Source organism: Vipera ursinii (assembly GCF_947247035.1).
Source record: "Vipera ursinii genome assembly, chromosome: 6".
NCBI lineage: Eukaryota > Metazoa > Chordata > Lepidosauria > Squamata > Viperidae > Vipera > Vipera ursinii.
Genome location: NC_139515.1, coordinates 71296941 through 71309378, shown reverse-complemented (window position 1 = coordinate 71309378; position 12438 = coordinate 71296941). Strand labels below are relative to the sequence as shown.

The 12438-nt window shown below is 35.9% G+C and overlaps 1 protein-coding gene across 2 annotated transcripts in view; it reads right to left on the bottom strand.

Moving 5' to 3' along the window:
* Window positions 1-568: 568 nt before the first annotated feature.
* Window positions 569-12438, bottom strand: part of CREB3L2 (cAMP responsive element binding protein 3 like 2) — a 77824-nt gene continuing 65954 nt past the window's right edge. For both annotated transcript variants that reach the window (XM_083365475.1, XM_083365476.1), the window contains exons 9-12: window positions 11808-11907; window positions 9407-9533; window positions 6683-6899; window positions 569-5268 (exon numbers count right to left, since the gene is read on the bottom strand). In XM_083365475.1, coding sequence (XP_083221601.1) covers window positions 5193-5268; window positions 6683-6899; window positions 9407-9533; window positions 11808-11907 — 520 coding nt within the window. In that variant the 3' untranslated portion in view covers window positions 569-5192. The remainder of the gene's footprint in view (window positions 5269-6682; window positions 6900-9406; window positions 9534-11807; window positions 11908-12438) is intronic.

Sequence of the window (12438 nt, the reverse complement as noted above, 5' to 3'; positions counted from 1 at the left end):
GCTTCCTGTTTTTAAATTGAAACCCTTGTAGAAATGGAATCTGTGAACCTATTATAATCAACACATTTGGAAACCCCAGATGTAACTAATTGGGAACAATCATCTACATAGAGTTCAATTATGGCTATCTGAAAATATAAAAGCTGTATATCTGAACAATGGGATCCAGTTAAGAGATGGTTTTAGGAGAGAAAAAAAAGTATTAATGTATAAACACAACTCATAATTGGCTTGTAATTAGCTTATGGAAATTGGCCAGAAGATGTGATGGTCACCACTTAAAATGTCTTTGAATCAATTTGTAGACTAGAGATGAATTAATTGCTACTAAGTAGAATACAGCTTGAATACTAAGTTCAGAAAATAAAGTTGTGGACTTCTGTTTACTTGTAGATATCCCAGATATATCTGTATGACTAAGGAGCGAAATAACATGCTGGGGTTTGGTGTAATTTAGGTTTTGGGTTTGCACATGTTGGTAGATGTAAACTGCATCTTTCCTTACCACAGCTGTGTAAAAAGGAGTTTTAAAATGCAAATGACTGAACAGGCTTCTCTTTTTCTTTAGGAAAATATTTATTTGCAAGAAAATAGATAAAGCATTACATAGTTGCATTTAGGTACATATAAAAAGCATTTAGTTTGCAGTTTTATTTTAGACTTTTGTGCTTAATAAAAGTTTTTTTAAACAAAATTTCTTTGGCGCATATTTAGAAGTGCACATATATATATTGTAATAAAAACGGTATGGAACATATTAAACCACTGTTGTCTAAGGTATTGGCATTTTTTTATTTTTACCTTATGCTTTTTATTAAATAACTACTGCATTTTAATTAGTCAGCTCCATGGGTAAAACATATTTGCATATTCACATAGCAGAAATAACTGAATTTTTTTTTTTTGGACAGAAATATGTCAATATGGATGGCCGGTTTAACAGGTTTGGGCTTACATGATACAAATTACAGACATTATTATTAAGCAAGTACTTATAGTACATTTTTTGCTTGACAATAATCCTCAAGCTGACTTATAATAACAAATTAAAACTTAACTTATAATAAGATTCTCTAAAAGGCAGTAATAATTTATGAAAGTTCCAGGTAACTTTGACGTATATACTCCCTTATCGGGATGCAGAAAGACATCACGTGAGTCTAATTCTGCTGATTTTAGTAGGATTATGTGTTGCAATATATAAAATCATGATCTATATTTCAAGGATAAGAAAAGCCTGAATGTCAGTATTTTTATGAATGAAATAAATCCAGTCATGTTTCTCCTTTAAAGACACTGAATATAATCATGTCATGGGCAACTGTGTCCCATTAACAATACATTTTCAGATTTTCAACCTAAAGTATAACATACACAAGAGAAACACATTTTAAGCAATGTATAAGAGCCACAGTTCATAAAATAGACAGGACCAAGTATCAGGACGATTTAAATTTTATAAAATATTTAGCCTTGAAAAAAGCAAATCAAGGTGGATATGTTTACCTAGCTAACTTTGAAGTCAACACCTGAGAAAAGATGCCAAAATGGGCCACAAGATCCATTAATTTTTGCACAGAAAATTAGGGAGAATTAAATTGCACTTTCATTTCAACCAGCCTGTAAACTTTATATATGCCCCATCCATTGTAAAGTTGATATTCAATTTATTTATTCATTTAATTTTACCCTACTTTATTTGGCACAACTCAAGGTGGCAGACACATATCTACTTTCCCTGGTGGGTTGGGGTGAGAGACAGCAAATGGCCCAAAGTCATCCAGCCAGCTTTCATGCCTAACGGTGAACTCACAATCTCCCAGTCTCTAATCCAGCATCTCAAACACTTTACCAAACTGATTCTAGCTTGTATTTTGTTATGCATTTGTATTGTTTTCTTGTATTTATTGTATTGCCATGGAATTAGTGTGGCATGTTTTGCATTTCTTAATAGTGGCAGGATAATTGTCTCATTATCATTTCCTGCTGTCGTGAATGCTCAGTGCCCATTCTACAAACATGTAAGCATCAATTACCACACAGCCACTGACTTCCACATATTATCTACTTTATCTATCTTCCATATGTCATTTGTCCATATGCATCCTCAACATTTTGTTCACATTTAAATTGTAACAAGATTGGTGTTGTTTGGACGATTATGAAGAAAAAAGGGTTCAGAAAATTATCTTCATAAACAATTAAATTACACTGAGCTAATGTGCATTTATTTATAAATACTGTCCTTAGACAGCTCCTCCCCATTCTTTTTTGAAGGAAAAAATCAGATTATGTTCTTTGGAAGAAAAAAAAGCCATCTTCTTCACCATCTTTGACTTACGACCATAATTGAGTCCAAAATTTCTGTCGTTAAGTGAGACATTTGTTAAGTGAATTTTGCCCCATTTTATGACCTTTCTTGCCACAATTCTTAAGTGAATCACTGCAGTTGTTAAGTTAGTAACACGGCTGTCAAGTGAATCTGGCTTCCCCATTGACTTTACTTGTCAGAAGGCCGCAAAACATGATCACATGACCTCAGGACTCTGCAACCGTCATCAATATGAGCCAGTTGCCATTTTGATCACATGACCATGGGTATTCTGCAACAGTTGTGTGAAAAAATGGTCATAAGACACTTTTTCCAATGCTGTTGTAACTTTGAATTGTCACTAAATGAATTGTTGTAAGTCGAGGACTACCTATACAGAAAAGAGGATGGAATTGGGGAAGAGATTTGAATAATATATGCCAGAAGAGGAAATGTTGGCCTGCAGAGTATAATTCTACAGTTCAAATAAGCTGCAACCACTCAAAACTCCAAATAGTGTTCTAAAGTCTGCAGATATCTCAACTTGTTATTGTGATTTTAAAATATGCAAAACTAAACAAAAAGAAAAGGATATATTAGTCCACTGGGGATTGATGTCACAAAGAAGCTTCTCTTGCAACAACTGTGCTTATATATCAAGGCTCCCTAATAACATGTTACAAGTTTTCAACATAAACTAACATCTCTTATCGCTCAGTTGTTGTTTTTTAATTACCGGTATGTATATAAAGCTGGTTGATAAATTCTGTGTTCCTTCCAAGGCCTCATATTTTTTATGGAAGAAAAAAAAATGTTCTACTACATGAGAACCAACAAGTCTGGGCTCCAAAGTGTATGATTGAGATCTACAAGTCTTGGGTCAAAGGCTTGAGAGTGAGGGCAACAGACTAATTAACCAACATAACCAACTGGAGTACACAGGGTTTGAGTACACCTTCAAAATAACAATATAAAAAAGCATTTCTTTTCAATTAGCGATTACAGAAGAATTATTTTTGTCACAAAGTGAGAGAGAAGATACTAAAGATATAATTTTATACTGAGGGGAGGTGGACTGCACAATGGTCTTCTGGCGTTAGAGAACTTAATTTCATAGAAGCCAACCAACGCTAGCAATTAATATTAGTCATTCATTTTCTTGACAGTCAAACTATGAATAGATAGCACCCACTTCTCAAAATTGACAGTTTGGAGAAAAAGTCCTATTCTCAGATATTTCTTGAAAGACATTTCAAATTTGACATTCAACCCAGATTTATAAATCATGAACTGAATGTTTCTAGGTTTACAAGAAAAAGAGAAGCAAATTATCAGGTTATTATAGAATGGAAAACTATCAATTTGCACCAGTCAACATCTGATTCAGAAACATTAACTAGTTAAAATACTTTACATAATAAAAAAACAGTGAATACAATCAAAGCATATACACAGCAAAAGAAATCCAGGTCTACCTACTACTCAATTATTAAGAGCGTCACAATTCCATAATTGGTTTCCATAAATAGTTTAAAGTAACATTCTCTTAAAGTCCACCCACTAGCTACGTTATCTAAAATCTATTAGCTACATCTGGAACCAATGATCACATAATGAATAATACAGTGCAGTAAAATAAACATTGTTACCCAAATGTGATATTTGAAAAATCCCCCATTACAAAGTGATTTGGAGATATTATTTTTTGAACTCTAAGCATATAAATAATTGTTTGATGAAGGGTCCCATGCAACTGTATTTTACAGAGGTGCTGTTTTAACATATTCATACTAATAATTCCTTCTGAAAAGTTCTGATCATTTAAGATTCTAGAAACTGAGCTTGCTGAAACTGGAATTTTTGCTGGTATCACAACCAAAAGCCTATTTAAAAACAAGTACAACAAAGAGAACAAAACAATACATTAGGAAGTAGGGGAAAAATCTTATTTAGATTAAATTTTTAAAGATTTAATGCCTGGAGCCTAAAAGAAGTTTTGGAAGTTTTTCAAAGTCCACTGAGATCATTTGAAAGAACTTACAACATTGACTTGCCATTCCAGCTTCGATCATAGGGGGGAAAAAACTAATAAATACTATTTACAACAGAAAGATACAAGAGAGTATAAGATATAAGGGAATACAAGCAAACAGATTCTCATATCCATAAGAGAATCTGGTATATATTCTCCACAAGTAGGCTTAGTGAATATTTGGGGAATTGTAGCAAGGAGTCATCAGACTGGGAAAAATTAAGCTAATGTACTGAAAGATGACTCCAAGCCTTTTCAGTTTTTACAAAGATGTCACCATGGGAAGAAAGTAATTATGAAACTTCTCAGTATAGCAAGACCAAAATGTTTTGCTAGAACTAACCATTCTTGTCCATTGAGGTACAGCAAAGAACACCTCTACAGTCCAATTCTGCTAGCGAAGGTGGGGGGAAAGTTCCTTGGCTATGCTTCTACTTCACCATGATTATGGAAGCTCCAAAGGAGATTTTCACTGAGGGCAACACCCTATCACCGGTGGCATCAAAATAGTATCAACATAGTTCTTCCCACTATGAATATCATGGTAGATGTCAGGTATGACAATTACTACTTTTAAAAACACAGCAGGGCAAGAAAATAATTCAAAAGGTCTGCCTTTATCATATTTCCACATCAACATCCTCATCATGGATGTAGGAGTGAAATGGCAAGCTAAACAGGTAAAAATTAGGATTTTTGGAGAATAATCAATCAAAGCCACTTTCTCACATTAAAAAAATCAGACAAGTCCTCCATTCTCGCCATTGAGATTTACTGACAGTGATAAGTCTTTCCAATCTTTTGTTTGGAACAAAAATAAAGATGCAAGGGAGGAAATGTTCCTTTCTCCTAAGATGTAGCATTGACTCTTCTGTCAATTTCAACGATTTTTAGTGTTTCATTTGCATCCAGCTCTGAACTGATTCTATAAGCAAAGATGAAGAAGAATTCAGGTTATTATACAATATGAGTATAAATAAAACCAAGCAAAACAAAAATGACTACTTAGCTTTTATTAAATTGCTATTGTGAACATTTTAGCTTCACTTCAAAGTAGCAAGATATCAAGTGATATGAAGCTCAATTTTCCCATCCCCAAATCTTTAACTTTAAAATGGCAAAGTTTGAATTTGAGACCTGTCACATCCAGAGTGTGTTCTCTATCTGGAATTGTAACAATTTATTTTTTAAAAATGTTAAATTTATGTGCTTCCCATCTCACTATCCAAAGCGACACTGGATAGTTTCAATTCAACTGCAATCCTATCGACTTTTTCCTGGAAGCAAGTCCCACTGAGTTCCGTAGAAATTGCTTCTGAATAAACATGCACTAGATCGTGTGTTCATTTAATTGCTCAAAATCTCAATTTTGAATTAAGTAAAAAAAGTGTTTCCAATGAATCAGGCAGCATTTTTAAAATCTGAGTTCTTATAAAACTTGCAGATGGCAAGTGTCATTTTTAAAACTGCCATCTGTTGGCAAAAAAATGCTTTCTTTTCTAAAGTAATGCCTACTGTGGTATAAATTTTTTAGGTGATATTGTGCACAGAAACCATACTTTTTGCCCTTTCACACAATCTTCTTCTGCAAATGTATATACATTCAATTGAATAACACTCGTACATTCAATAAATTAGTTATGTGTGTGTGCATGTATATATAGGTATAGGTATGTATGTATGTCAGTCCTTATTCTAGCACTGAGCTACAGCCACTCTGGAAAGAGAAAAGCCTCCTGCAGCAGTGGCTATCTAGAGGTTATTTTCCAAGCGCATAGGCTTTTTGTAGTATTCTTGGCAAGGAATATTTTCCAGGTACTGTTCATTCATCATGCTGACTGGCTCTATTATCTTTCCAATTACTCTGGCCATGGGTTGTTGTTGTTTTTTTCTTGGAAGAAATGAGCAATCTAGAGTGGAACATAATGACCTTTTGAAATTTCCCAACACATCTGTAAACAGAGAAATTATGTGGACACATTGTATTTATATTTGTAAATCTGTATAAGAATAAATACCCTTACTGATTTCTAAATAAAGCCCAAAGTTTTTGCTGATGAAAAAGTCCAATAGGAAGAGTCAATGGAGAAATAATTATACAGCCAAATAAATAACATTCATGCAAGCCTTTAGTCATGGTCTACACTACATCATAGTGTATCCCTGAAATTTTCTTCTCCTTTAAAATTATTTGTCACCAAGCTGAACGGGAACTAGTAAAAAAAAAGCCAGGTTGATTTCTCTGTCACTCACTACAGCAGATATTATTTTTTTTGCCCAGTATCTTTCTTCAAAACCAAACACTTCCAATGGGCATTCTAATTTTGCCAAATACTCACATGTGCTGTTGCAGCCCCACCAGCACTGACTTTTCTAGCCTTGTCTCATTGGCTATTGTGATCTCTGTAACCTGACTGGGTTGTGACTTGGACATGGGTTCCAAAGACAGGGCTTTGGAAGCATCCAGGTGCCTGTCCCAGCCATTGCTGTGGTCTGACAAGGGCTGTTCCTCCAGTGGATAAGGCCCCTCATAAGTCAGCAGGCTCCTTGATCTCACTGCAGAGAAAAACAAGGAAGAAATGGAGTAAACTAACAGCAAAACTAACACTTATGAAGACAAGAAATTTAATTGGGATTGATGGCATTCAACAGCTTTAATAGAGGAGAACATTTTGGCTACAGATGGTGGATTTCACTATAAAAAGCTGCCTTAGATAAATGGCCCATCTAAGTCCAAATATTAGATCCAAATATTATGTGGGACTTGATAGCAGAGTTGTTTTGTAGCCTTGCTTTCAGAGATCCTAGTCAAAAATAATAATCAGGTGTTGACTTCTGAATCTTCTGAAATATAAGGTTGACTCCTGCTCTAACATTTACATGTGTTATTTAATTAATACAAAGTTGCCTTTTCCTATTTTTTTCCAAAACTGGATGCCTTTCAAATGTGTTCAATATCAACTCCTAGATTTTGCTCCCAGCTATGCAGTTGAACATATCTGAAGGGCTTCAAGTTAAGAAATGATTGTCTATACTTAAGCAGAGGAAGACTCTTCCCCTTTTTCCAAATGGTAAACATTTTAAATTAAACAAAATAGGTTATATGCATGTAAGGTATCTCAAAATTGAGAACTAGAATTCTTTCCAAAACTAGAACTCTTTCCAACTGGGCCATCTCATTGACCTGTTTCCAGTCTTTAAACCTCCCATCCCAAGACGTTGATTGTTTCTGATAAAGCAGGGCTTTTTTTCTCATAGAACGCTCAGAATGGAGTTCCGGCACCTTTTTTGAATGGAACCTTGTAGTGTAGGCAAGGCGGGTTGTATGACATGTGTGAGTTCCGGCACCTTTTTCTTTTACAAAAAAAGCACTGTGATAAAGCAACCTAATTCTGATACTTGCAACATATGTAAGGAAAGCTCAAAACTACCAGAAGTGAATGTGTAAAAGAATGGAGTGACTACAGCGAAGAACATATACCTGATAAATTAAAGATCAACCTCTTGAACAGGTGATGGACAACCTATAGCTTTTAGATCTCCAAGAGTTGCAGTGCTTTACTTACACACACACACACACAAACATACGCATACACATACACACACTCCAGAGATCCCAGTGATGTATCTAAATCATTACTCCCATCCATTATCTTGGCTAATAAAAAAGGTATGGCCACTAGTAGCTTCTCATCCCTGTTTCAAAAGTTCTACATTAGATATTTTCAGATTACTCAGTTCCCCATAAATCCTTCTAGTATACCAACACACCAATAAAATAGAGTTCGCTTGCATACCTGCATCTTGATTTACCAGTCAACATAAGTGACTGGTAGATATCTAGGCAGATATAATCATGTGCACCTGTCCTACAATAAAGAAGCTTTTTTCAGACTAGGTCCCAGATGCTGTTTGTTATAGCTCTGTAGGGCTACTATAGAAGACACAGCAAGGGAGTAATAGTGATCCACGTCTTCTCTATCTACATGTGGAAAAAAATGTCCTACATCAACGCTTAGATATGTAACATGTGATAAGTCTCACATGTGATATCTTATTATCATGGAATTACTTTCACTTTTGAGCCTCTTATCTGTATTATAGTTTGTACCAATGACAATAAAAAGAACAGGTACTCCCTAGTCCAATAACTGCAGAAGGGAGGATATGTTATACATGCTAAGAACAAAGTCTTAATTAGGATAACTTTGGTAGTTAGTCAACTTACCTATCCCTATGCTATCTGGTAAATTCGCAAGATTTGTTTTTCTCGCCATGCACATGTATACATAACCCGAACTAGACTGTTGTTCCTCTGTGTCATATAATATAGGTGGGTATATGCATAATTCTGTATTTATTTATTTATTTATTTTTGTCTTATTTGTGCAGTGATTAAATCGGAGGTGGTGACCCTTTGAGAGCTGTATGCTACGAAATTTCATATTAATGTATGCTGATTAGTGTGCATTCAAAGTGACAAAGTTATTATTTTGTTCTATTCTGTTCTGTTCTATACTAAAGTGGGATGTGATCAAGAGACTCACAATATGTGCCATCAAACCAGCCGCCCTGAGTCTTTGGAGAAGGGCGGGATATAAATGGAATTAAATAAATAAATCTCCAGGTGTTATGTTATTTACTTGTCCCATATTCTGAAAAAGTATAAAAACTGACAAGAGACCACAGACACTATGAACCTCAGCACAGACTGAAGACTTGGGAAAGCGCTAAGAATCAGCCAGGTGGTGCCAATGAATCTCTCCTTTGTAATTTCAGGATTTCCCGAGTAGCTGAAAGGACTGGCATATTATCTTTTTCCTTCTGTAAACTCTCTGAATCTATATTCAGTAAAATATGGTGTGAGCTATTGTCTCTGATTCTAGAACCTATTACTTATTGGTTGGTCACTGGTGTCAACACAAGCTCCCAGCATTCCTGACTATTGGTTATACTAACAGTGGGGGGGACTATGGTTATAGTTTAAAAATTTCTAAGTACCTACACTGAGAAAAGAGGCTTTACAAACTGAGAACATTAAAAACTCCTGATTTTGCACTCACCTATTGATGCTGTATATGACTCTGGTGTAGAATGCTGGGTTGGCAGCACAGCTTTTGTGATGGAGGAATGAGGCCCAAAGCTCTGTGAAAAGCTGCCCAAAATAATTGCAAAGCATAATACTACAACCTGGGGGGGGAGAAAGCACACATTTTATTATACGTAATAAAATTAAAGTCTTGTCATTAAAAGTTAAATATAAATGCAATGCAATGCAATGCAATACAAAATACAAGTTAAATATAAAGCCAACAAAAACTATGCTCCAGAAGTTCTTTCTTCTCTTCTCCTGCTTAGTTGAAATAATTCTGATTGTAGAAACCTAGGTGCAATACCGATTTAGCTTGATAGTTAGACCTCAACTTATCACTCTTTGTTTAATATTGGTTCAAAGTTACAACAGCCTCAGAAAAAAGTGACTTATGACCTGTCCTTGAAATTATGATCATCGCACCACCACCCCTCAATCACATGATCACAATCCAGGTGCTTAGCAAATGGATTGCATTTACAATGGCTGTAGCATGATCACTATTGCTGACCTTCTCAGGTAGCTTTCCACAGACAAAATTAATTGGGGAAGCCAGGTTTGCTTAACGACCATGTGATTCAATTAATGACCATGTGATTTACTTAACAATCATAGTAAAAATGTTTGTGAAATCAAGTGGGTCACATAATGACTTGCTTAATAATTGCATTGCTTTGAGACTGAAATTCTAGTCCTAATTGTACTAGAAACACATCTTTTTTTAGCATGGTGATTCTAGAAGCTTTGGGACCATTCTACTCAGTTGAGATATTATTAAAAACAAGTATCAGATATTTTTATTAGCTTTCTATTACCACCCCTCCCATTTCACCTGCTGCTTGTGTGTTCCAGTATGTTTAGAAAGGAACTTAACTGGATCTACTGGAAGCATAAACGCTCCACAAGGAAAAATAATACCGGTAATCTGATAAGAAAGGATCTTGAATGGGTAGATAAACCATAACTATATTCTCAATTTTTAATCCAACAAAAACCCACCTGTTCAATTTTCATCTAATTAGTAAAACTAGCCTGTAGGCAGATAGTACAGATTTACTGGGATAATAGAACTTCCAACTAATGGAACTGCTTCCTCCCCAAAATATCAGAACATCAGGAAGATACGCTTGCAGGCTAACATTCTTTTTAATTAATTTTTATTATGAAGGGTAACATTGACATTCAACTTAGAATATTAATTTTAAGAAATTTCTTTAAGAAGGAATTTTACTTCTGGGAAAGGGAAATGCATATAGGAAATAATTATTTTGGTGCAAATAAGGGACTAAACAGGGGAAGAAATATATGATATCTGTGCTGCTAGCTACCACAATGACTGTATTATTTCAATCTATCTCATGGTCTCCTAACTTCCACTTCACCGTTAGCATCTCTGCCTAATACTATCTCTATGCACCAAACTGAATGCTACATGAAACAACCACTTCAACCTAATGCTACGTATAATGAAACCCACTGCAGAACTTGGCCATCACCATCAGAGCAAACTCATTATGTCACCTTTATACAGTTATAAACAAAATAAAGGAAGACAGTCTAATTAAAATCAAAGCCTTGTAGGGGCAATAAGAATTTAAACAATTGCCCCCATCAAGATCTCAATGTAGATCTTGTCTTCCCGTACCTGGTATTTACTTGGTTGGGGCCACATCTTATTTGGTCTGTAATCAAAGCCAATCTGGTATATTGTTTCAAACACAGATTTGAACCCTCAGCCACAGAGGCTTACAGAGTAACTTGGGACTAGTCACTATGACTCAGCCCAAGCTTGTTGATGGAAGAAAAAAAATGAAAGAGAAAGTGTTCTATACTCTGCTAGAAGCAGAAAGATGACTATAAAAGGAACAAATAAAGCAGTGTGACACAAAGAGCAAAATGTGGATACCTGGACACTTATTCCTCATACCTTGACAGCATAAGATGCATAGGTAAAAGGTAAAGGTAAAGGTTCCCCTGCACATGCGTGCTAGTCGTTTCCAACTCTAGGGGCCGGTGCTCATCTCCGTTTCATAGCCAAAGAGCCAGCGCTTGTCCGAGGACGTCTCCGTGGTCATGTGGCCGGCATGACTAAACGCCAAAGGCGCACGGAACGCTGTTACCTTCCCACCATAGTGGTCCCTATTTTTCTACTTGCATTTTTACGTGCTTTTGAACTGCTAGGTTGGCAGAAGCTGGGACAAGTAACAGGCGCTCACTCTGTTACACGGCACTCGGGATTCGACCCGCCAAACTGCCGACCTTCTGATCGACAAGCTCAGCGTCCTAACCCACTGAGCCACCGCGTCCCTTCAAGATGCATAGAAACACCAAAGAAAGTCCTAAGAGACCATCAGGGTTCAAAAGCTGCTTACCATGAGACATGTCCCTGTTTGTGTACTAGCAGCTTTACAGGAGCGTGACACTTTGCCAGCAACCATGGTTTGGAGCCTCTGTAATTGCTGCAGGAGTGTTCTGAAAGATAAAGGAGCAGGAATCACTACATAGGTCAGTTAAGAACATAAAAGCCCTGATGGATCAGATTACAGGCTCATTTAGTCCAATCTTCTTTTCGCACAGTGGTCAATCAAAGGTCACTGTGAAATCTGCAAGGAGAATATATGAAAACGCACAGACACCCTGACTACTAGCAGCCTTATCTTACATGAAACTGTCTAATCCCTAATTCTACCCAAGTTGAGAACCATCAGTACAGCTTGTGATAGCAAATTCTACAGTATTAACTCTGCATGGTGTGAAGAATGGGCTTTCACACATCCTTTCAATTTTTCTGCCCTTATGGTTTCTCAGATGTATTGGATATTTTAAGATTTTAATACTTCAAGACCTATCAGGAAGAATACACCCACATAGAATAAACCCCACAAGAAGAAACAAAATATTAATTTTCTTTTCTTTGAGATTGCTCAATAGATGCAGTTTGATCCAGCTTTTTACCAAATGAAGTTCTAGAGGAGCCTTTCCTAACACTGTATCTTTGAGACA